The sequence below is a fragment of the Wyeomyia smithii genome, chromosome 2 (assembly GCF_029784165.1).
Source record: "Wyeomyia smithii strain HCP4-BCI-WySm-NY-G18 chromosome 2, ASM2978416v1, whole genome shotgun sequence".
NCBI classification, from domain to species: Eukaryota; Metazoa; Arthropoda; class Insecta; order Diptera; family Culicidae; genus Wyeomyia; species Wyeomyia smithii.
The window spans coordinates 113,068,144-113,092,157 of NC_073695.1; the positions used below are offsets into that span (position 1 = coordinate 113,068,144).

At 42.2% G+C, this 24,014-nt stretch overlaps 1 protein-coding gene across 2 annotated transcripts in view; it reads right to left on the reverse strand.

Annotated features, from left to right (window-relative positions):
* LOC129725547 (homeobox protein 5) overlaps positions 1-24,014 on the reverse strand; it is a 425,481-nt gene that overhangs the window by 13,832 nt on the left and 387,635 nt on the right. The window contains exons 4-5 of one of the 2 annotated variants that reach the window (XM_055681523.1): positions 3,125-3,219; positions 2,534-3,038 (exon numbers count right to left, since the gene is read on the reverse strand). In XM_055681523.1, the coding sequence (XP_055537498.1) occupies positions 2,534-3,038; positions 3,125-3,219 (600 nt within the window). Of the gene's footprint in view, positions 1-2,533; positions 3,042-3,124; positions 3,220-24,014 lie in introns of both variants that reach the window. The other variant, XM_055681521.1, reaches the window with a different exon arrangement.

Consider the following 24,014-nt stretch of genomic DNA (forward strand, 5'->3'; position numbering starts at 1 on the left):
CAACAAGAAACAGATGACCGTTAACCACGTTTTTGACAAGAGAAAACTTTTGAAACAAAGATAATTCATTGAGTAAAAACAGTTGAAAAAACAACACACATTCAGTGTATCCTCCTTTAGCTCTGATGGCGGCTCGAAGACGCTTAGGATAAGACTAGACGGTGGACCGTATGTCATTTTGAGGAATTTCCATGGTTTGAACAAACCCTTCTTCAACTCGTCTATACTTGTGTATTTTCGTGAGCAGGTCTCTACTTCTAACAGCCCCCAAATCAAGAAGTCCATCACGGTGAGATCTGGTGAGTTTGGCCACTCACCTTGGTGATGAAAGAGGGAAAGTTGGACTTGCACAGTCTTCTTTTTGTGAGCCGGGGCACCGTCTTGCATGAAGGACCACTTTTGATTGTTATTTGTTTCCTGAGTCCAACCCATCACATTCATTTTGAAAATCTCATCATCATCGACTTCTACTCCTTTTTCGACGAAAAGCAGCTCGGTTCGCGAATCGGCGGTCACTCCAGCAAAACCCATCACAGAAACTGGGTGAGACGGGCGAAGGATCGTTCTTCCAACTGAATCAGCATCTTTTGATGTTCGTGCGAGCATTCGGTCGTTTTGTGGGTTGTGGGCTTGAAGAGTAAAGAGTTTCTCGTCGGTGAAGAGCGTCGTCAGGTGCTCGCGACGAATGGTCCGGGCAAGAAGATCCTTTTTGTTGTTTGCGCTTCGGAAAAAGCCTGTTTTTTCTGATGTTTGTATGGAAACAGTTGTTGATGTTTTTTTGATTAGGTTTAATTGTTTAATGTGGTTGTGTTTTAATAGTTTTTACTCAATAAATTATTTTTATTTCAAGTTTTCTCTTACATCCCAAACACATAATTAACGGTCCCTTGTTTTTTGTTGCAATAATTATGGCGCACCCTGTATAGGAGTGGTGAATGACCAACTTTAACCGACGAAATTTCTCCCTAATAAACAAATTATAATAATATTAATAACTAATAATATTAAAAGTACACAGTTTGCACCTCAAACTTTCGAATCGAAAATGGAATGAACAGTGGAATGATGTAAGATCCTAAAAAGCTCCTTAAATTTTAAATCAGCTTTCGGGATCAAATAGTTTGTTGTTAGCTGATTTCTATTAGTAGAACAAGTAATCCAAATCGTGGGCCTGCAGATATTTTCAAGTAGGCAGGTTATACAAATACTCACAAAAACAACGAATTAACAAGAGTCTGGAAGTATTGTCAGTTGTAGAGCAGTGCACCTAACGGTCGGATTGGAAATGTTTTGACAGCTATTGATTTGAAAACTTTTCGCAATTCAGTGCCGAAAGTCTGATCTTGATACGTGAAGTTTGAGTTGTGCTCAAACAGAAAAAGTAAGAAAAAAAAAAATCTACACACTCATATTGCAAACCCAAAGTAATCCCCCTAAAAATCGCAAAATCACTGAAATACGGCAAATTTACAGTGTATGATGTGCTCAAATGCTCTCGAAGCAAGCTTTATATCGATAGGAATAAACTATTGTCTGAACCTCGAACAAAACATTGTCAGTTTACTAGAACGAATCTTTCAAAGCTCTTATCTGCAGGCCTGAAAACTTGTAAGATCTATAGATTTTTCGTGTCTTGCTGTCAAGCATAAACACATCCGAATATCTACCACAACGCGTTTTTTGTTTGGTTATCCATCCACGAGTCGAGAATTGATTTATTCGATCACACAAAAACACTGCTCGACCCGGAAAACCGCAGCGCTTTCTGGGTCACCACTCTGGTGGAGCCTTAATTTTCTCATGAATCATCCTTCTCATTTAGGGGTGAGAAACCGCTGGGCAGTAGTATAGCAGCAGCAACTGCACAAACGGCGAAGGGAAGACCAAATGCACCAAGTCCCCACTAGGTTTCTGGTTGTCTGGGCACAGAGATGAGGCTGGCCTTTGAAAAATATCCTTGACGTGGAATATGAAAGCTATCATCGTCATGCCGTCATAGTGCTGTTGTTGTGCTGCTACCGGATATACCGGGCCGGGATAAAGTCGTTCATAGGCACGCCGACAGCGGGGCTTCACATGGAAATTGCGCACTTATGTATGTGTGAGTGTAAGTGCGCGTTTGAGCAATGAAAGGGTATTCAGGGAAAAATCTAGGTCAGTGCAGGTGATTTATTTTTGCTGACAAATGCTTGCACCAGGCAAAGTGGATCCTCTGAATGGGAACTTAGGAATAGGCCGGCTGGTAGAGAGAGGCGTACGGCGCAATGTCGAGGTAATTTACAAGATTGTTCACTGAGCTGCTGTTTGTTTCGAATGGAGTCGGGTGTAATGAAAAATTGATGCCTACCAGATAGGAAAGCTATTGTTGGTGGGAATTACCGGCGCTGATTATGAATTATGCTGGTTGTTATCTGTTTTCTTTGAAAATGATTCTCAAATTTTTGACATGTAATATTAAACACGTTCTCAGTTGGAGAGTTGTGTTCAATATAGAAATAAAATAATGAAAAATAAATTCTAATTATTGACTCACTTGACACGATGTTCGAATCTGCAGGTCCCGATCGGGCCCCCGTTCACCATCCGGCAGAGCCACGTGGTACGGACACCGGCTGATGCTACTATTGCCGCATAGGCTTGTGTTGTTGTTGGTACCATTGCTTCCACCAAAGAAACTATTACTTCCCTGGTAGTGATGGTTAGCCTTGCCGTACCCACTACTGCCGGAACTTCCACCGACGCTTCCATTGGCATCCGTCGTCGGTGAGTTTGCTTTTTGCGCTGTCGTCGCAGAAGAGGTCGCTGTCGTCAAGGACGTCTGATGCCGAATGCTGTTGGCCGTCGTCGCTGCAGTCGTTTGGTGGAACTGGGAGTGGTGGTAGTTATGATTGCTAATAAAATTACTGCTAGTGGTACTTTGATGGTCATGTTGGTGAAGCGCGTGATGGCTGTGATGATGCACGTTGGGATGATGCTGGTAAATTGCGGAAGAGCTGGTGGTGGCGTTTGCAACGCCAGAGTCTACTCGTAATCGTCGACTGCTGCCGAAATGGATAGATAACAAAGTGATGAATCAGATTAGATTTGTCAGTAGTTTGCAAGCTGGGCAATCTAGCTCTCTTACCGTTCATCTCTGAGAGGTGGTGAGCCAATGGAACTGCGGGCAGGAACGCCAAGCCGCTCCATCCCCGCGCAGCCGGGTGACTGTACCGATAGCATCTGAAGAGGAAAAAAAGAGAACCAAAATTGTATGCATTAAAACGTGATTCGCTGATTGGCCGTCAGTAGGAATGTATATTTTTTCACGCTCTGGTGAGGAACAACAACCCGTCAGTCGAAACAACGTGACAAGTGCAAACTTTGCTACTGCGAAGACTGACCATGGTCATTCATTCAATTGACTGAAATTTGCATCGACCAAAAATGCAAATTTGGTATGCGACTGATTAACTTTCCTGTTTAACCTCAATATGGAAGTCACACAGAGGCAAATTAGTTAATTGCCGGTCGGTTAATTGATTGCTAATTGGAAGCGAACATATTAATGTTTGTATCGCTATGTCTTTCCGACAGGCGATGTTGTTACATGTGATTATGCACGGTATAGTGAAATGCTTTCTAGTATAGGAACTCTCCCTGTTTTCCGAGCTTTTTGGAATAAAACTGGTCATCATTTACATTTGGAGTTACTAAACAGTCTGTCTCCCAATGAAACTGTTTCTTTGCATGCAATTCGATTTACTTTCATTGATTAGGTGCGAAATGAGCATACTATATACTTGTTTACACTTTTGCGCAGATATTTATTAAAATACAGTTAAGTTGACACAGGTTTTGAGAGATACAGGGTGATATTCATTTCAAATTGTTAAATAAAATAACTAAAAATGCAACAGGTATATACAATCGTTATTGCAATCGAAAACTGGTTCTTTCCATTAACTTTTTAAAGATTACAATTTACAATATACAATATACAATAATGATTATATTACAATATACAATAACGATTCCACGTGGCCCCACAAAAAAAAAAACAGTGACATCAAATCCAATGATCAAATATTGAAAGAATGAAAAAAAAAATCCATGAAGTTCTACTCTCAGCTTCTTAAGGAAATATTGAATTTACTCGTCAGCAGATAAGTAACCTTAATTAGAAGAATTGTTCGCCTAAAATTGTTAATCGCACCTACCAACTAACTTAGCAGACGGCACCGAAATCAATTTTCCAGATGCAGTTCTGGATCCTCGTTGTCAGGTGCTTGGCGTCGGTGGCCCACCAATTACTTGTACAGTATGTCTCATTAAACATGCGAAAAGGTATGGAGGTATGGAACCTTAGCTTCAAATAAGTTTTTTTTCATAGAAAATTATACAAGAAATCATAATTTTATTTGAGAATTGTTTATTAAGCCTATCTTAATAACATTACTCAATACTCAACCTTCTCTAAATGGAGAAACTTCTCAATGTATGAGTCAGTCATCGAGTTCCATGCCTTGGTATCACAGGCCTTAGCCTGAACATATGCCCATATCGTGTAATCCAAAGAATTTAGGTCCGGGCTACTAGAAGTCCAGATGTCCTTTGGCCAAAATTCTATGTTTTCCTTCAGCCACGCTTGAATCCTTTTTGAGGTATGATACGGTGATCCGTCTTGTTGAAAAATGACGTGTTGGTGAGCTCCAAAGTTGGCTTTCATCCATGGCATTTCAACTACCCCGAAAACAATGACTCCGGCCGGATGTTTGAATTTCACGTTCACGTTGGCGAAATAAACCGGGACCGATAGTGAACATTTTCTCATCGGAGAATACGATGATGATATGCTTCTTTTTTATCGCTGACACCAAACGCTTAGAGCGCCGTAGTTGTTTGATGCGGTCTGTTACAAGGTGGCGCTTTACTCTTGCCCTAACGAACATTTCAAGTCATCTTTGACCAACCGTTACATGGTACTAATTGAAATATTGGCTTCCTAAGGCAATTTCTGGATCGATCTGATAGGGTTCCGCCCCACTTTGTTTTTCACTGATCTGATGACCTTCGGTGTGCGAGCCGACCGTGGACGGCCACTTTCCGGCTTCCGTGGACGATCAAGAAGTGAACGCTCCTTTGCGTACATTTTTTTCAACTTTGTTACCCGCAAATCACTGTTATGTTTATATCATCTCAGAGTATACAAACAGGTGATTACATACACGCATTAAAACATTGAAAATAAAGTTTAAAGCTACCCAAAAACAAGTATTGAAAACTTTCGCTTCTTTTCATGGGACATACTGTACACTATGACGCTGAGGTAGCCGAAAAACTCTTCGATCGGACGGCACTGGGTATGACGGTATGGTAGGGGGATTAGGGGCATAACGAGCACACGGGGCGAAATGGGCACCCCTCTTTTATGCGAAACTACGCATTTTTTGATACAATATGGTATGTGGAACTCTTCCGTAGTTACTACAGTATCTCTTTATGTAGAACAAAAGTGGTTTGTCTGTTTAAAATACGCAAATATATTGAAAAAATCATCTTGGTTCCCGGTTGTTGGAAAAATTATTATAATTGCGCACTACAAAATAAGCTTCTACGGTGGTTTTAATGGCTCAATCAAGTATGTAAAAACATCAATATGACGTATGGCTCGTAGTATTAAAATCTCATGTTAACTTTAACTAATTGGATAGGGGCGAAATGGTCACCTTCAGGTGGGGTGAAATGAGCACACCTCGTCACATGAACTTACCGGAAATTCATCTTAGTAGACTTGTGAGTTTGTCTGTTTCCATAGTCAGTGTTTGTTTAAAGTGATGGTGCGACGTGCGAACATATATTAGAAAACCTTTGTAACCGAATCGGCCAGAAAAAGGCACTGCAGGTAGAATTGGCCACCATAAGGCGCGACGGGACATTCACGAAACAAGCCGCCAAGTATCACGGCATCTCGCGACAAACGTCAATTAGTTGTACTTCTACACAGTTTCAAGACATGTTCTATAAGAGTGCTCATTGTGCCCCACACACGACTGATTGCTAGTTTTTGATGCATGAATCTAATTTGTATTTTTCACCATTATGCGATAAACTTTTCAATTTGTGAATAGTGTACCTTTAACTATAGATAGTTAATTCAAGTTTTGCACTGAAGACAGCCTAAAATTTTTGTCGTTTTCCATGCTTAAATCAGCAATCAAGTTGGGGTGCTCATTATGTCCCTATTCCCCCTATCTGTTTTTCCTCGAGGTACACCAACATATTCTTGGAATAATGGAAAAACGGAGAAAGAATCTTCTCCGGGCACTCCTCCTGGCACGACTTCTGGTTGATGGCAAGTCCACTAGTTTTAAGCCAGGGCTTTGGAATCCCTTTGTCGGAGATTGTAATATACAGCATAACTTTCTCCTAAAACTTATGCTTGAAGTTGTATTTCCTCTCGGGGGGTGTTGACGTCTTATCGCCGGTATAGCGGTATAGTGGTAGCGATCATTGCCGGGAATGTGAAACCTCGATAGCGGAAAATAACTGTTTTCGTCCAGCACCGAAGACGTTCCGCGATAATTCTTCGTCAACCACCGGCACTGAGATTTCACGGTCGCTATCTACTCGTTCGTGTACTCTGAGGACCTATTTTCCTTCCGACATGCAATGCCCGCCTGCTTGAGGGTTCTGTGGATGTCGGAATGGGAGCAGCGAAATTTTCGGCCGGCGTAACGGAAACTCTTATCGTCCTTGTCGTTGAACAGCTTTTTCAGAGATTCCTTTTTCTTTTTCGTCATGATCTCCACTGGGCGGCCACTACCGGTCCGCTCTCCGCTCGACGTTCTGGGATAAACTGTACTCACGGGCACATTTTCGTCCCGAAAGAGGTCTACTGTAAACTTTTTTCTTGATTTTCATGCATTTCGAAGAACCGTAGAACGTGCTCGGAAGATGTTTTTTGATTCAACGCCATCTTTGATCGAACTAACTGCACCCGAACGAAAAAAAAAAACAGTGCCCGTTTTCTAGGGAGCCTAGAGAGCAATTCTCTCGGTGAGAAAAATTTTTACGCTCTTTATTTTTCTTACAGAAAGGTATTGAAACCATTTTCATTTGTTATTGAACACCTGTTATCATACACAAACTTACAGGAAAGGACAATTGCGGAGCTCTACGATCCTACTGAAACTAACAGTCTCTTCCCGAGTCGAAACTCGAACCTATAATTACTGCCTTGCTAGGTCACCAACGTACCTCGAGACCAACCGGGCTGGAAGGAGTTTATTCTCAGGCTTCCCACTCACTTCCCTTTCTCGCTGAAATCTACAATATTCACTTCTTCTTGACAAAATAAGTCCCTTTTAAAATAAAACTGGCCTGAGAGATACATAGTTGAAACCTCTCCAGGGAATTACAATTGGTGATACTTGACGAGAGGCACGAGGATCGGTATAGTTAACCAGTAAGTGTCAAAGAAAGTGTACACACAAGCCCTATTCTCAATATTAGTATGGCTAATAATGAAAGTGCGAAATTTAATAGACACCCGGGCAATATCACAATAAACCGAAGATTTTAGTCACAGTGATTAGCCGCTTTCAAGCAAAAAAGACTGATTTCGTAAAACTTTTCCCGATGCGCAATAAAGTACTCGCTATTTGACAATAGATGGCGCCGCAGTAGGTGCTTGTAGGTTTTGACATATTTAAAACAAAATAAAACTAGCTGAGACATATGGTAAAGAAACCGTTTCGACACGTTAGTAATTTTATTGTGCAAAAAAATCGTCATTTGCGAGCAGTGTTTTTCTCATTTCATTTGCGGGAAGTGTTACCATATTCAAGCGATTGGTTTAAATGGTTTAAAACTTGGGCATCTTATTATTTGAAGCCAAGGAACGTTTAGCGTCGTTTTTCCGCCTGTGACCAACTGCTCCAGCGGCAAAAAATAGCGAACCTATACATTAGAGAAATGACAAGACACTCACCGTTAAGGCAACTGTCAACCTCAAAACGGATAACGGCAATGCAAAATTATACAGATCGCCCGTTTTGATGTTGACAGTTGCCTTAACGGTGAGTGTCTTGTCATTTCTCTAATGTATAGGTTCGCTAGCAAAAAAGGAAGGATTACCATATGGTATCGTGGTGGGTGATGAAAATAGATTTATAATAGCAACCCAAAAAAAAAAGGCATGGGGACTGCCCGGTTATGCCTCTGCGTCATCCGCTTGGCCGAATATGCACGCTAGGAAGTTTGTGCTGTGCATTTGGTGGGACCAAGACGATGTTATTCATTATGAGCTATTGAAACCGAACGAAACCATCACTGGGAAATGCTATCGGCTCAACTAATGCGATTGGGCCGAGTCCTATTTCGATGGTATATGGATGGGTCAGGAGGCGCCATGGAGGAAAAAACTCCATATGGCACAGATCCTGTTAGAGCATAGTTGTACTAGGTGGTATCTACACCGGTTCGGGCACATGCGGAGGAGACCGCATTTCTTCGTCGCATTCCCTCGTTTTGTGCGTGACCAACATGGCGGTATTGAGCAGATCAGACACTAATCCGGACAATCTAGTTCGGAAGATGTGTGACATCTGATCTAAGATTGTTCTGGAGCTGCAACGTGTGTGACGGGATACACATTCACGCCAGTGGTACAGGTGGATAGTTAGGAGGTGTAAGAGTGAGGAAGGTGCATCGAGAACAAAATGCCACTCCTCGACGTAATACCTAATCGTTATTCAGGAGAAATGACGGCCGAAGAATGAAGGGGTTTCAGTGGGTTCGGAGCGGTCCAAGTTGGTGCTTTGGGTGAGTCAGTTACACTCCTTACTCCTAACATTACTCCCCATAAATTCAACCTCACTCCCTGAGTTCTGTTTTCAGGGGTCTGTGCATAGATTTCCCCGCCCCCTTGAAAAAACCGAGCACTACGCAAAAAACGGCAACAATACAAGCAGAAGCAAAAAAATGAGTTTACTGCATGACAACACATTGTCTCATGCTGCCAAAATTTCAAAAACTACATAGAAACTCTAACATGAAAAATCCTTCCTAACCCGCCATGTCTTCGGATATTACGCTGTCCGTTCGATGACACATGGTTTGGCTGATCAGCAGTTTTGCAACTGAGAAATGGCTTGATTCCTGGATAGCCTTAAAAGAAAAACACTTTCATCGTAACAGTATTCGAGCTCTACGTATTTCGTTCGACTACGACATATAGTCTTCGTCAGTGCATATGTTGACTGGTCGATATTTTTTCGATATTTGATATCATTCTACTGATAAGCTCAAACTGAATTTTCAAAATTTGAGAAGTTGTAACCTGATGTATCATCCGAGGTAATTTCATTCTCGCTATTATATAATGTGTTCCAGCATAGAAAACAAAGACTTAATCGTACATTAAGATTGAATGCGTAGGTCGATTTAAAAAAAATCATAATTGCAAGGTTTGGTGCTATTTTAGTTTAATAATCAGGTAATAGTGCTTACGGATTTGATAAATTTCACTCACAGCAACAAGTAGTAGTTCCCCGATCAGCATGAGACCGGTTAACCTCTTCTCTCCAACGTCAAAATATGTCGTTTGAAGATATAGGTAGTTTGAATTGATAGCCAAATTTTATGATGAATCGGAACAGTCGAGTTACCAATAAAAAAATATTTGGTAAAATTCGGTTTGACTGACACAACTGAATTTTTTTTCTAATATCAGCCGATAGCCAAATCAATCGAAGCATTTCCACCAATCTGCAACCCAAAAAGCGCAAAGCTCACGTGCGAGGATCTCGGATCATGCTGGAAAACCGGAGAAAAAAATGTTGTTTAGTACAAGCTATGCAACGAAACATTTCGCCCAAGAATGTTACTCACTTCACGTTAATTCATTCTGACTGGCTGAACATTGGAATGCTTGTAGTGACCATGTGACTAACCGATACAAATGGAAAACCCGGCGAACCCCGTCAAGCTCGATAAGGTAGCGCTACAAACACCAAAAACAACAACAACTGCAACTAAAAAAACCGCATACCGCATGCTATAGTGATTAGCCCTGAGCCCTCTGCATGCTGAGCGTGCTTCGTTTCGCTCCGTCGGTCGATTTATTTTTGCATGCTGCAATTGCAGAAGAAGTGCAATTACACAGTCTAGGACATCAGACCACAACTCAGCACGGCTCTGCAACTCCGCTGCTGTCTGCGCACGGACTCGGGATAGGTAAGGTACTGGCAGGGTCGGGTTTCTTCTTTTATTAGCGTGCTATCCATTATGAACATGCTGACCTCGTTTAATTCTTGGTGCTGACCATTTTTTATTCCAGCAAAAAGCTAACCGACCAACGACGACGCCGCCCGTCGATGCTGTTGGCGTCGTCGTTATTTTTTTGCATAATTGCTTCTTCTACTGTTGAAATGATTCGTGATAAACTTTTCAGGTTCGATAGAGCTAGGGGAGTTTGTGCAAGCACCATCGACAGGTGGCAAAGTGTAAACGCCTGTCATATAAATATCGGAACAAGTTTAAATTGAGTGTCTATCGATGAGGCACATATCGGTCAACAAAAACTGGCAAATCATTTAATGTATATTCAACGATTAAATGACTTATAAATGCGATTTATGTGTGATTTCCTGTCCACAGCTTTCCATTTCTTTGGTTATACAAATAGGTACGAAGCAACCCAATTACGGTCTGGTCAAAGATACCGATACTGAAAAGTTGATGCCCTTGTCTTCTGGGAATCTGAAAAAATGTGCTGTAGCCAGCACACTGGAAAAATGATACGGAACACGCACTTTTACGTATTTAATGAGAACCAATCAGTTTTTTTTCGCAATTGCCAGCCACCGGTACCATCAAAACGAGCGCCTGTCGTTGGTGCTGTTCCTAGAAAGAGCAACAACAAAAAAACGCAGAATGTCTGCGAAACTGTCGACGCAGACGCAGCACCTGATTGGGCAATTTTTGCCATTGCGTTCATCGGCGAAGCGCGCAGACCACACGGTAGGTGACCCTTCTACGGCGACTCCGCAATATGGCAAGCTGCCGGTCGAGATGACAAGCCAGTTTGGGTAAGGTTTGCTGGAAAAGTGCAAAAGGGGACCCATCAGCAGGTAAACACCTAAAGGGCTTTCTGCGTGTACGCACGAAGAATATTTCGACACGAATTCGAAGGATCAGCGATGTTAGGAATGGGCCAAATGTACGTTAACGTAGAATAGAAATTTGATACTTCAAAAGGACCATCTGTTTGGACTTCACTTACTACGGTTGAACAATGTGTGGCAAGACTCTCGATATCGGAATATTGTAGAAATCGTTTCGAAGTTTTGTGTTCGCATTATAATGCGGCCATAAATATCATATAGAGGGTGATTGCATCAGCCGAATAACATTATTATCACCAAGTATCAAATTGAGCCAGACATGGGCCTCTCGGATTGCAGTTGGTGAATAGTGAAACTCAAGGCCCCGGCAGTGGCAATCCATCATATCGTGAGTACATACATCAATGCGAAATGCAGCGTGCATCGGAGCCATTAGACACGTCTAATGATTACGAAAATTCCACGACTGGTATTGGTTTGCAATTTTATAGCCTGCATGGCGTGCCGTTTTCTATACCTACAGCTGCTAATCTTTTTTTTCGAGGAGGTATGCTTTGATGTTTTTATAGGAGAAATCGGCACTTCCACTATGAATAGGTTAGGTGAATTCAACTAGGTTCAACTATGAATTGGTTCTTCGCCAATTTCATCGATAGTGGGGTAATTAATCTAGTTTTGACTATAAATTTGTCCACAGCCTTATGCCGCAATAGATGGTGCTTTGTTGCAAAACTGTGAGTCGTTTCTGTTCTACAAATTTAAATTTGCTCTCTCAAAGGTTGCATGACACTCGAGAAGTATTATCCATTTATGATTAGTGCTTAGGATTTGCGTCTATAGGAAAGTTGTGCCAGGTTCCATTTCCAGGTTCCCTTCTGCAGAACGTGCTTTTGTTACCACTCTGCTGAACAACTTTTTTACACGATATGTACACCTCGTTTAATATCAATTTTCAAACTTAAGAAAACAACAAAAAAAAAAAAACTGAATATTCCCTAAAGAGAACTTTCATACGTAACTCACACCAGTTTTATTATATCAGGGACTTACTTTTATTAGAAGGAGAGTCAACAGAGGAACTGTAGAATTCAGATTAAAGGAAGGGTACGTGGTTGGGAGCCTGAGAATGAACCCGTGCTAAAGTCCTTTGACATCCAAATTGCCTGATTCTATTAAGATTTGAGCCCACGACCACCCGCTTATCAAAGCGGACGCTGTAACCTTGCGGCTGCGGAGCTCGCCTTGTCGACGGGTGTTACTTCGATGGGCTTTAGCTCGAATAGTTTTCAGTCTACGAAGCTTCGCATTAGACAAAGATGGTTTTCTAGGCCTAACGTAATGGCACAGCAATTATGGCGTTTAACTTCTGATCATAATAGTTAACTGCATCATTTACATCAGTGAAGTTTTCGAGAGCGCTCCATTCAATTTGCGATACGAATTCGTCCTACGATAGTCAAGTTAATTCGAGTCAGGGACATCTTCGAATTCTACTGGTAGACAGGCTGTTACTTCCACGCTAAGAGCAGGATGAAAACATCAGATGAAACTAGCGTTTCAGGGGCTTCATCTACCTTGCACTGTGAGACACTATTTTCACTCACGAGAACAGTGCGACTGATGGTTGCGAATAAAATTAATTTGTCGAAGTGCTAAAAAGCAATACCGTCGAGTAACATGCGGCTATAGAGCGTGAAAGAAGAACTTAGTGGATCAGCATATGTATGTCCACGCATAGATTTTCTCCACAGCACACCAGTCTGATTGAAATCATCCAACAGTTTACTTCGTTGTATTTTCAACCCGAAAGTCTTTTTTACGCGGTCCCATACAACTTTGGAATGCGTCCCCCGCGTAAAAAATATCTTAGTGTACCTTGAAAACGGATAATTCAAGAAGTTACTCACCATGAGTTTCATGATCGGATTTTAGTATTACAGGGTGTTCAATAAGTTCGAATACAATTTTTCATCGTTGTGTAGGTGCATTCTGCGTATTGGTATTGGTGTCAGCTTCAGCCTCAAATATAGGTAAATGGTTTGTGAATGGCTGGGCACGTGTCACTTGAGACCCCATCTCACAGTGGTCCAATAAGGCAAAATGTGAAACTTAAATCCATAGCGCCTTTTACCTTCACCCTAGCTTAAAAGTGTCTTCGGAACAATTGTTTGCATGAATGACCCGCATAATTGCGAATTGTCAAAAAATATGAAAAGTTTACTATACTAAAAATAAAAAAAATACTTTTTTTGTGTTAAGAGATAGAAGAATAGTTTATTCTGAAAAGTTGTAGAAAATTCAATAATATGAAACTTTATTCTACAAATGAAAATCGTATCTTTTTTCGGTTCAAAGTTATAAAGTATATTACATGGAACTTACTTAGAAGATAGTTTTTTGTACTTAACTTTTGTTAGTTGTATTTTACACGAATATATTGTTCGGAGGAATTGTTAGGGTACACAAAACACACATTTTTGCCGAAGACAATATATCTCCAGGACTTTTCCTTACAAAGTTATAACATATTTAAGCTTATTTTTTCGATAACTTAAAGAAAAAATAGGTTAAAAAAAGGCAAGTGGAATCATGATGTCAATACTTTTCCTTGAAGTTAAGCTGAATTTCTATAAACTCCTTTAGGGTACATTTGTCCCAATTCAGCCAGATTAGAGTACGGCGAGCATATGTTACAGCAGGTTTTCATATATCTAGAATACTAATTTTATTGTGTCAAGAGATAGAGGAATGGTTAAGAATCCCCAGGTAAGGATAGAGGATGGTAAGAATCCCCAGGATACCGATTAACACGGTGACGGAATCGTGAAAGGAATCGTTAACACGATCCGGAGGATTCCCACTCACGATTCTTATTCAAGAATCCTAGAGCCATATACAGGGCTTTCCTGAGGATTCGTTTTTCAGGTATCCTTTTCAAGGACGCTCACGAATCCAATGTGAGGAATCCTAGAGAATCTATGCGAATCGTATGTGTTCGTCCGGGAAGAAAGATCGTACGCGGCTGTATCCACAGGTTAGGGGCGGCATACAACAGCGTCTAACTCGGAGCGGGCGGCTGAATTACGAAACACGGTGCCTCGCCAGCTATATCTAAGACAGCAGCCTCGTCGCGAGACTAGGTATCGCAGCCCTAGTAAGGCAGCATACCGAAGATAAAATACTACGAATAATTCAGATATAAATATGGAACGGAATAATCGGTATGGACCTAGGCGAACGAAAAAGGACAACGATTATTGGAAACTCGATATTTGGAATGTAAAGTCTCTACTCGAACCGGCACGTGCAGGTATCCTGGCTAGAAAGCTGCAGAAGGTGAAGGAAAGTGGAGGTTGCTGCCATACAGGAGGTGAGGTGGTCGGAAACGGGAGATCGCGAATTCCGGGCAGTAGATCCTATTGCGGGCACTTCATTCAAGCACAACATCTACTTTTGTGGCGGTGTGAAAGCAGAAAGGGGAGTCGGTTTCGTGCTCATAAGGAAACAGATGAAGCGTGTCATTAGATGGAGGCCGATCAGTGACCGTATATGCGTGTGGAGAATTAAGGGCAAATTTTTCAACTACAGCCAGATAAATGTGTACGCTCCGACCAACGATAAACCCGATGAAGACAAGTAGGAGTTCTATGAGCTTCTGGAAAAGACATATAATGAGTGCCCAGACAACGACATCAAGATCGTCATTGGGGGACAAATGCGCAGGTCGGGCAGAACAACTTCTTCCGCCCCGTGATTGGTAGAGAAAGTCTCCACTCTATTACGAACGACAAGGGCCTAAGGCTTGTCAATTTCGCTGCAGTCAGAGGTATGTCAATCTGTAGCACTTATAGACTATATTTAGCAGAAATCCTGATAGAGGCCGTCGACTTCGAGGTAGGCCCCGTACTCGTTGGATGTATGTTGTCGACGAGGATGCCCTCGAAATAGGTGTTAGGGGAGATTGGAGAATAGCAGCCCAAGCCCGAGTGGCATGGCGACGTATTTTGGATTCGGCATTGGATCGATAATCGGTCTGTCGCCATAAAAGTAAAGTAAGTAATAGGATAACCCACGTGCACGGTATCGACTTTGCTGTCATTTGTGGTTTGTTTACCGCCCACGATGAAGGAATACCGCGAGGTCATAGTAAACTTGTTAGCAAGAGGTGAACGACCCGGAGACATATTCTGGCGGTGAGGAAGCAGGTTCGAACCGCTCGATCCGAAAGACCGCTGCTGACCTGGATGGGTCGATCGGGACTGCCCACACCATCATGACGCCGTACCAGAAACTCAAGGTTCACGGGGTAACGGAGCATGGCCAGAGCCAAACTAACACTTTCGCAACACGCAGGAGCTTGTGTTTTTTGATGAGACGCTCTTCGTCTTGTCACAGCCAAACAATGTCCAATATGACCGGTTGTTGGCGCTGACGTTAGCCAGTTTTCCCTCGTCCCACATAAATATAAGGCGGTTCCGAGGAGCGTGGGTGATGGTTGGGGGGCCGTATCGAGGTGTGGGAAACTCCTATGGGTGTTTATTGAGAAAAAGTGAAAATCGAGACCTAGATTCCCGGGAAGATTGTGGTCCCGGCAAATCGGGACCTCGACGGGAAGGATCATTACATATTTATTTCAATAGGACGGCGCACGTGGTGTCAGGAAAATTTGACTGATTTTCTTGATAAAGCTTTGCGGCTTCCCAGCTTCCGGATCTTAATCCCCTGGACTTTTATGTATGGTCGTACATGCTGGCAGAGCAAAAATCAAGTGAGTAGTATGGATCAATTTAACAAGCTCATTTCCAAGATCTAAGACGAGCTGCCGATGGATCAGGTGCGTGCCGCATGAGACTCTTTTGAGAAACGTCACAAGCTTGACTTATAGTAAACACTTAAACAGCACAAAGTGGAAGGAAAGGTGGCATAATGGGAGCAACGAAATAAATATATGCAAAAAATCAGAGTTTATTTTAATGAAATGATGAAACATGAAAAAACGGGAAATAATACTAAAAGATGTAGGAAGAATTATAAATTGATGTCACCAGTAGGAATTCGGGCTATGGGTTCAGTTGGACAGATTTGGTGTCATCGTTGAAACAAGATAATTTATTACTTTTTCCCATTGACAGAAGTGCAATTTATGACACTTGTTCTATTCGCCAGAAGTTGGCATGAAACTCGAACAAAGAGTTCAATTTGACAACCAGAACAGCAGATTCTGGTATTAAATTCATAAGACCATGTCATCCACACAAAGATTAATTGCATTATTTTTTATTGCCATAGCTTTGTGTTTTTGTACATGGCAATGCAGATGATACGTCAATTTCATGCCAAAATTGCCAGCTGCTTATCATGCACTTGAATTGTGTGGTTTTCGTGACTTTGATCAATCCTCCAATGCGGCTACGAACAGTCGCTAAAGTACATGCATATGGCATTTACCAGCGAAGCTCAACTGCCCAATGTCAATTGATTTTTCATATGTTACCCGCATAACAGACCTACAGTCCAACAAGTCACTGTGAACAGTCGAATAAAAGAAAACTAATCGACAGCAGTGCCAGCCAGACGGCTGATTCAATGCGATGCAATGTCATCGTCTGTCTTGTTATTGTCTGCAATATATTTTCGACAAATCAGTTGGAGGTTTTTTTCGCACAAAAGATATTTTTCTGCATGTGCAACTTCCCTTTCGCTCTCTACAATAGCGCAGCACTTGGGAGACTTCAATTCACCACCTCCCCCAACTGGAGGCGCAGTCGAATGCAGCCGAGGCACTGTTCTTGCTTGGCTTGTCGGCTGACTGACAGAGACAGAGTACGCTTGCAAGTTGCAGGCATAACGCCGAAAAAACCCTCGAAATTTGCACACACCATGTTTATTGACTTTAGCTGTCTGGTCTGTCTGATTTGTAAATGCGCTTTGTCAGTTCAACGGCGGAAAGGAAAAAAAACCTGTTGAATTAATCCACCTAATAGTGATTGCAGTAATCATCGATGATTTATTAGTTAACCTAAACAACCTTTTCTATCATCGCAAGTTTTTATTATATCGTAATATAAATATCGCAAATGAAAATGCGAAAAAGAGAAACATTGAACATTGGGATGTCCATCGTCAGACAACGAAGAAATAACTCAAGCTAACGTCGATCATCGCATCGGTTGTTATATGAGGCGACAACAGAAAAAAAAGAGAGAGAGAGAATAAAAAAAAAGAATATGAAAGTGCAATGCAACTGCAGCCTGTTGTGTTGCTGTCGTTGGTTGGCGAGATGGACGGCCCAAATGTTATATCTCTACATGTGCAATGTGCAATTTAATGTTCGTCGTCCAAGTTTCGGCGAGTTGTACCGAAAATGGAGATTTAGCCGGTAGATAAACTTGCCAGCCGCAGTTGGCATTAAAAGGTGTCAAGTCTGAGTTCGAAATGTGCGATTGACGGAGATGTACAGCTTTTTTCTGTTAATGTATATTTTTTCGAAATATTTTTTCCATTGTTATTCCCCATTTCTGCTTCCTTTTTTTTGGAACTCATCAACGTTGATATTTTTGGCAGTTCTGTGCATTGATACATCTCCGAAGTCATTTGCAGTGTACATAAAGCCGCTAACAAAAGCGCTATAAGGTCTTCATTTATCTGCTGGTAAGAGAAAAACAATTTTACGGTGATGATGATTAACTGCTTGTTCGGTGAAACAGTGAACTATAAATAGATGGTTATAATTGAAAAATGTATTTATCGGCCGTAAAATACAAACTCGAGAGCGAGAATCTAAGGAGCGAACCGAATCATTCGAAGATTAAAAAATAAATGATGGTCTCTTGCTGTTGCCAAGCAGATTATTTACGGTGAATACACTATCTCATGCAATAAAGGGACCTTTAGACTGTTAGTGGGATAATAGCATCAGCTAATCAACTGCGACAAATGCCAAAAGAATAATTTTGAATAGTTTTAATAACTTGTTTTGAATGACATATTCAGTAGCGTAGTACGTCCCTTAGGCGAAAATTTATGGTTTCATTCCATTGCACAATTGATCACGGCCGACAATTTCTAAATCGGATTCATTGACGGTTTCCTAAATTAATTTGTGCCGTTCCCTTTCCCCGCTACAGGGTATATCGAAAGTGCAAAGCTGCACTCGTTTCCAAGCGTGCGGACAATTTCAACCGTACGTCTTATTGACTGCGAAAGGAAACCCGTACGGGACGTGAGTTTTTCTTTTCTCGAATCGCAAACAACAACCAGAAGCTTGAATTTTGTTTTGTCGCATCACCATACCGTATGCACCCCGTCGCACCATTTTTCTAGAAGTACCATATTTTGCTCCGTCAGCACGTTCCACTGTCCGGCTTAGGTCCACACTCATCGGTTGGGGGAACGGTGCGGTGGTAACCATTGTATTTTGCAGTTTTTATTTATAAAAATCCATAACAATAAGTTTGCTACAATTTAAAGAGACGCAGCTGCAGTTGCATACTAATTAACAAATTGTCTCGAAGGGGGGACAATGCGTTCTGTGCATAAGATTATTCCTGGAACATCCTGTACAGGAGGTTGTTGCACAAGTCGTGCAACGGGAGAAAATTCATGCACTCTCGGAGCCAAATCCAAAAAAAAAAACGCTTGCATTCATCCGCAAACAGGAAATCAAACATGGTCTCTCGTTAACTTGATTGATGCCGATACCCGCCATTTTCTTCTAATGAAGCGACGGGGACGGTAGTGGCGGCGATGGCGACGACGACGACTTGACACCATTCATTTTCTGGTGGCGGCGTTGGCCAGCCGCTCTGATGGCATACGCTGCACGTAGGTAGCCAGCCGCCACTTTGAATGGGACGACCGGCTTTGCACTTACTAGCGTACACCAAGAGGTGTAGAATTGCTGATGAGTGCGCGAGACCTGCTGGCAGCTTAGCAATTCGGTTCCAATTTCATCCGAATCGAGACAGTACGCAACGCCGGGTCGCCTCGGTCAGTGGCGTGTTGATGATCAGTCCACGAGTGACTCGACGCGATGATGGAGTTGACGAATATTTCAGTTTTGTATTTTTTTTTTCATATTGTTGGGATGGGATGAATGGAAAGTGAGATTATTTGTTTAATGTAGTTATTGTCGATAGGCACATTGGATTTCACTTCGAAGTGTTAGTTAACCTTAACAGTTCTCACTTGAAACAATGAATCCTGGTGAACAAGACTCCTTAGTGTGCAGGTTATCCTATGAAATTTCTTTTTTCACTGCACAACGCCTTGAGCAGTTGTAGCTTTGCAGGATTTTGAAATACTTATAAGCCGATGTGGGACTACTTTGGGAGAAGTTTTTTTATCATATAGTATTTTGCATTAGAATGAAGCATAAATTATGACGAAGAAAACCCCTGATGAAGTGGTCCCAAACCATTTACGACATCACAATATTTCAGTGTTTTCTTGGTACTTAAATGACAAAGATATAAAACGTATTTCATGTAAAAAACATTAAATTACATTTTTGCGTTCTCAGGTTTCGACAATTACTTAAGTAAAAACACAGTATTTTTTGCGTAAGTTTCAGTTGAGTTTTTCGTGTATTCATTTCAGTAGTTGTGCGACATGACAGAGTGGAAAAAGACTACAACAATATCGCACGCTTAGCCTTGGGGCTAGTAGCGGTCTCGATCAATTAGATTAGTTGAGAGAAATCGTTATCGATATTGTTTTCTGGCACATTTTGTATGTGTAGGATAAGTACAACGATACACCGTGTCCCAGTGCTGAGTCGAGAAAATTTCCAGCTCGAAAAGATCCTCGAATCGATCGGGAATCGAACCCGATATCACAACCGTGTGGGAGAGCTAGCCGAACGACATCGCTAACCACAGAGCCACGGGGACCACAAGGACTAGGGATAATCTAACAAACTCCCGAACATTCAAAACGAGAGCAGGCCGGGGAAGAGGTAATGGTAACGAATGAGAAACTCATCAAGATCTCCAACTCCTTAAAGATTAGCAAAACATCGAGATGCCTAGATGCCGCCTGTTTCCAGAGAGGCAAGTAGTAGTGATAAAAGCTGGCTGTATTGACGATGGCTTGAAAATCCCCAGGAGACGCATCTGTCTTCTAGTCAAGTAACCAGTACCTCAAGTTTTAGCACGGCTCCCGGAAAGGCGGGTCCACGGTGGATGCTATATCTCACCATAACCGAGACGGCGGAGGAAGCACTCCAGCGTAAGAGAAGAAGTATTCGCTTTTGCGCAGTCCTCACACTAGACATGAGGAATGCGGTCAATAGCGCCATTTGGGTCTCCATAGCTCACGCGCTTCGGAGACATCCTTGTGAGAGTTAATGCGTCCCAACTACCGCAAGTATGACGGATGCTGCAAGGTTCCAAATACAGGTCCGATGTTATGGGAGTGATCGTTGTCTCTGTAAAAGATATAACCGGCGAGTTGTCCAAAGAAGTTGAGTTGACGGCAGCGCACTTTATATACGTGATCGAGAACTGGGTGCACTCCAGACTCCACGTGTGGTCCAGAGTGCTAGGTATTAACAGCTATCGTTGTAAGCTGATGAGTACCTGCAGACCCATGTACCTAAGGGTAATGAGCGCGCATCACACAGTGTCATACGATGTAATCTGTATCTTGACTGTTATGATACCTGTCAGTATCGCTATCAAAGAGGACACATACCGTACAAGAGGTTAACGAAGAACTATGAGACCATTATCGATGGTTGAATAATAGCGGGAGTCGCACCGAATAGTTCCAGGTTGGTCGAAAAACGCCTCCATGTACCCCGAGTGTGTGGGTGTGAAGAAGACCGCCGAGCATGTCTTCATTCTATACCCCCGTTGCGTGCATGCAAAATGACGTTAGAGGGTAATTAGCGCGACACTACTTCGGACAATTTATTACAGAGGATGTGTGAAGACCTGGACACCTGGAAGCCAGTTTGTGCGGCCACCTCTCAGCTTCCCCTAGAGCAGGGCAGATGACAGGAATTTTACTGGTCGGGACAGAAGGTATGGAAAAGTAGCCATTGAGAGGCTACTTTCTACCAAAGCTATGGCATTACCATCGAGGGGATCCGTTTTATAGTGCTGGGTAAGATACGCCATCGCGTGATCGGATGGCAGCCAAGCAGTGCGAGGATGTGTAAGTTGAGAAAATAGGGCAAGTTGTTTAACTAAAGTATCATGAACGTGCACTGACCACACGTAGGAGGACTCGACGGCAAGAAAGAAGGAGCGCTGGAGCGAATATAGCTGTCCGTTACGGGACGTTAAAATCGTCGACGGTGACATGGGCAACGATATGTGAATTTGGCAGCCTTCCGTTTCATGGCAGTCAGAAGTTCCTTCTTCTACTGTAAAGACATTCTTCAGGTCACCTGGAGATTACCTGACTTACAAGTGGAAAAGTTCTAGTCGACGGTGAATTCTTCTCTGACGTCATCAACGGTCGTACTCCGACGACGAGTGTAAACAGTTAGTGTAAGAGAATAGGCACGAGTGCTCGAGAGCTCGAGTGAGAATGCTACAACACCGAACGAGAGTGAACATGGAGCGCTACAGACGCGCCCGGAACAGGCAAAACTCGGTGTTTCTGAAAAAGAATTGCCAGCAACCAGATCAAGATCGCGATGCGATGGAGGAACTGTATTGTGAAAATTATACACGAAAGTTTTACGAGAAGCTGAACAGTTCCCGCAAAGGCTACGTAGCGCAAGCCGACATGTGCAGGGACCTAAACGGAAACTGTCTCACGAAAAAGTGTGAGGTGATTAAAAGAACACAGAAACACGGTGGTGAAGCACTGGCTGAGACGCTACACTGGTTTATTACCAAAATTTGGAAGAAGGAGGCAGTACCGGAGGCGTGGTTGAAGGGTATCGTGTGTCTCATGTACAAAAAGAACGATAAGCTGGACTGCTGCAACTACATGTTGCTGAATGCCGCCTACAAGGTATTCTCCTAGCTTCTATGACTATCTCCGTTTGCGAGGGAGTTCGCGGGGCTATACCAGATGGGATTCATGAGTGCCCTCGCCACCACGGACCAAATATTCATGGCACGGAAGGTCCTGTAGAAATGCCGTAAATCCAATGTGCATACACACCATCTTTTCATCGATTTCCAATCGGCGTATGACACAATCTATCGAGATCAACTATGACAGATTATGCATGATTACAGTTTCCTGGATAAACTAACATGATGGATCGGGTGATGTACGTAGTTCGAGTTTCGAGAACACGCTCGAACTTTTTCGAATCTACAAGAGGATTACGACAAGGTAATGACTGTTGTATTTTCTATTTAATATTGCTTTAGAAGGTTTGATACGTAGGGCTGGTATTGACCTGAGTGGCTTGATATTCAAGATGTCTGTTCAGCTCTTTTGCTTCGCCGATGACATTGATATCGTAGCACAATTCCTCGAGAAGATGACGGAGATGTATGTCAGACTGAAGACTGAATCTGGGTGGATTGCAACGCGTCGAAGAGTAAGTATTATAGAGGAAGAGGTTCCAGAGAAAACAGTAACAACCTTTCACCACGAATTCAGATTAGCGGTGATGTAATCTAGGTGGTAAATGAGTTCGTGTAGCTGGGCTAACTGGTAGCTACTGACAACGATACCAGCAAAGATATTCGTCGACGCTTCATGGCAGGGAACTTGGGACCCCGGAAGAAGCTCCAATCGAATGAAATTTGCCGTCGCATGAAGTTGAAGTCGATCTACAAAACAATAGTCAAACCTGTAGTCCTCTAGAGCCACGAAACTCGGACCATACTCGTGAAAGACCAACGCACCCTCGGGGTCTTCGAACGGAAGATGCTCGCTACCATCTGCGGTGGAGTGCAGAGAAAACATGGATCATGGCAGACTCACCACTCGTCGTCCAAACGGCGAAAACCGGGATATATCACGAAGATGTCGGACAACAGTCCAATGGAAAGAATTCTCGATAACAATGCGACTGGAGTGAGGCGACAAAGCACGTAGCGAGCAAGGTAGCTCGATCAAATGTATGGTAACCTGCTAGACAACATGGCTAGCAAGTTGCAGCCATGGACTGAGTTGAATGGAGACGACTTCTTTGAACAGCAAGGAACATATCAGCTTATCGGTACGGTAAGTATATTTTTGTGTTGTTTTTTTTTTCACTTTCTTTGAAGCCATTGATGAAAAGATTCCCTCAAGGATAGATGGGCCGCAATTTTTCTCCAGTCCAAAAAACTGTGTTGAAATTTTTACCAGCAATAACGTTTCGACGAATACTTTCGACAGAAGAGGCGAGACTTCAAGAAAAGACAGTTAGTTCCTATTATGAGAGATTTAAAGGTAGTGCGCGCACATGAAGTTTATTTTTTTTAGAAAATTCTGGTCGCAATGTTGGGACCATATACGAAAAAAATATAGTTGAAGTGTGCTTCTTCTACCCATTAGGCTAATTAAGATGTAATTTATTAGATTATCTATTCGGCTACCGCGGTTAGTGATGAGGAGTAATCTATCAAGTTACAGGATTCTGCAAAAAGCTCTATATTTTTTTTACCTCTATTACATTTTTTACGAGTCTATTCCTATCGCACCTCGCTGCTATGTACTAATATTATTTCATATACCTATTATATCTCCCGAAATTGTAATTTCCAGAACTTTTTATAAAAACAATGTCAAAATCTAGTTTAATATTGAAGATTATACGTAACCAATTAGGATACATTTAATGTACAATGAAATAAAATATGTTGTACAAATCGAGTTTATGACATACGCTCAATAAAAGACAACCTCAATGCTAGAAACAACACATATGTTCAAGAAAGCATGAAAAAGACTAGTTCAGAGTGTTTTTTTCGCGATCCTAAAACCTATTAGCAAACGAAGGTCCAGTCG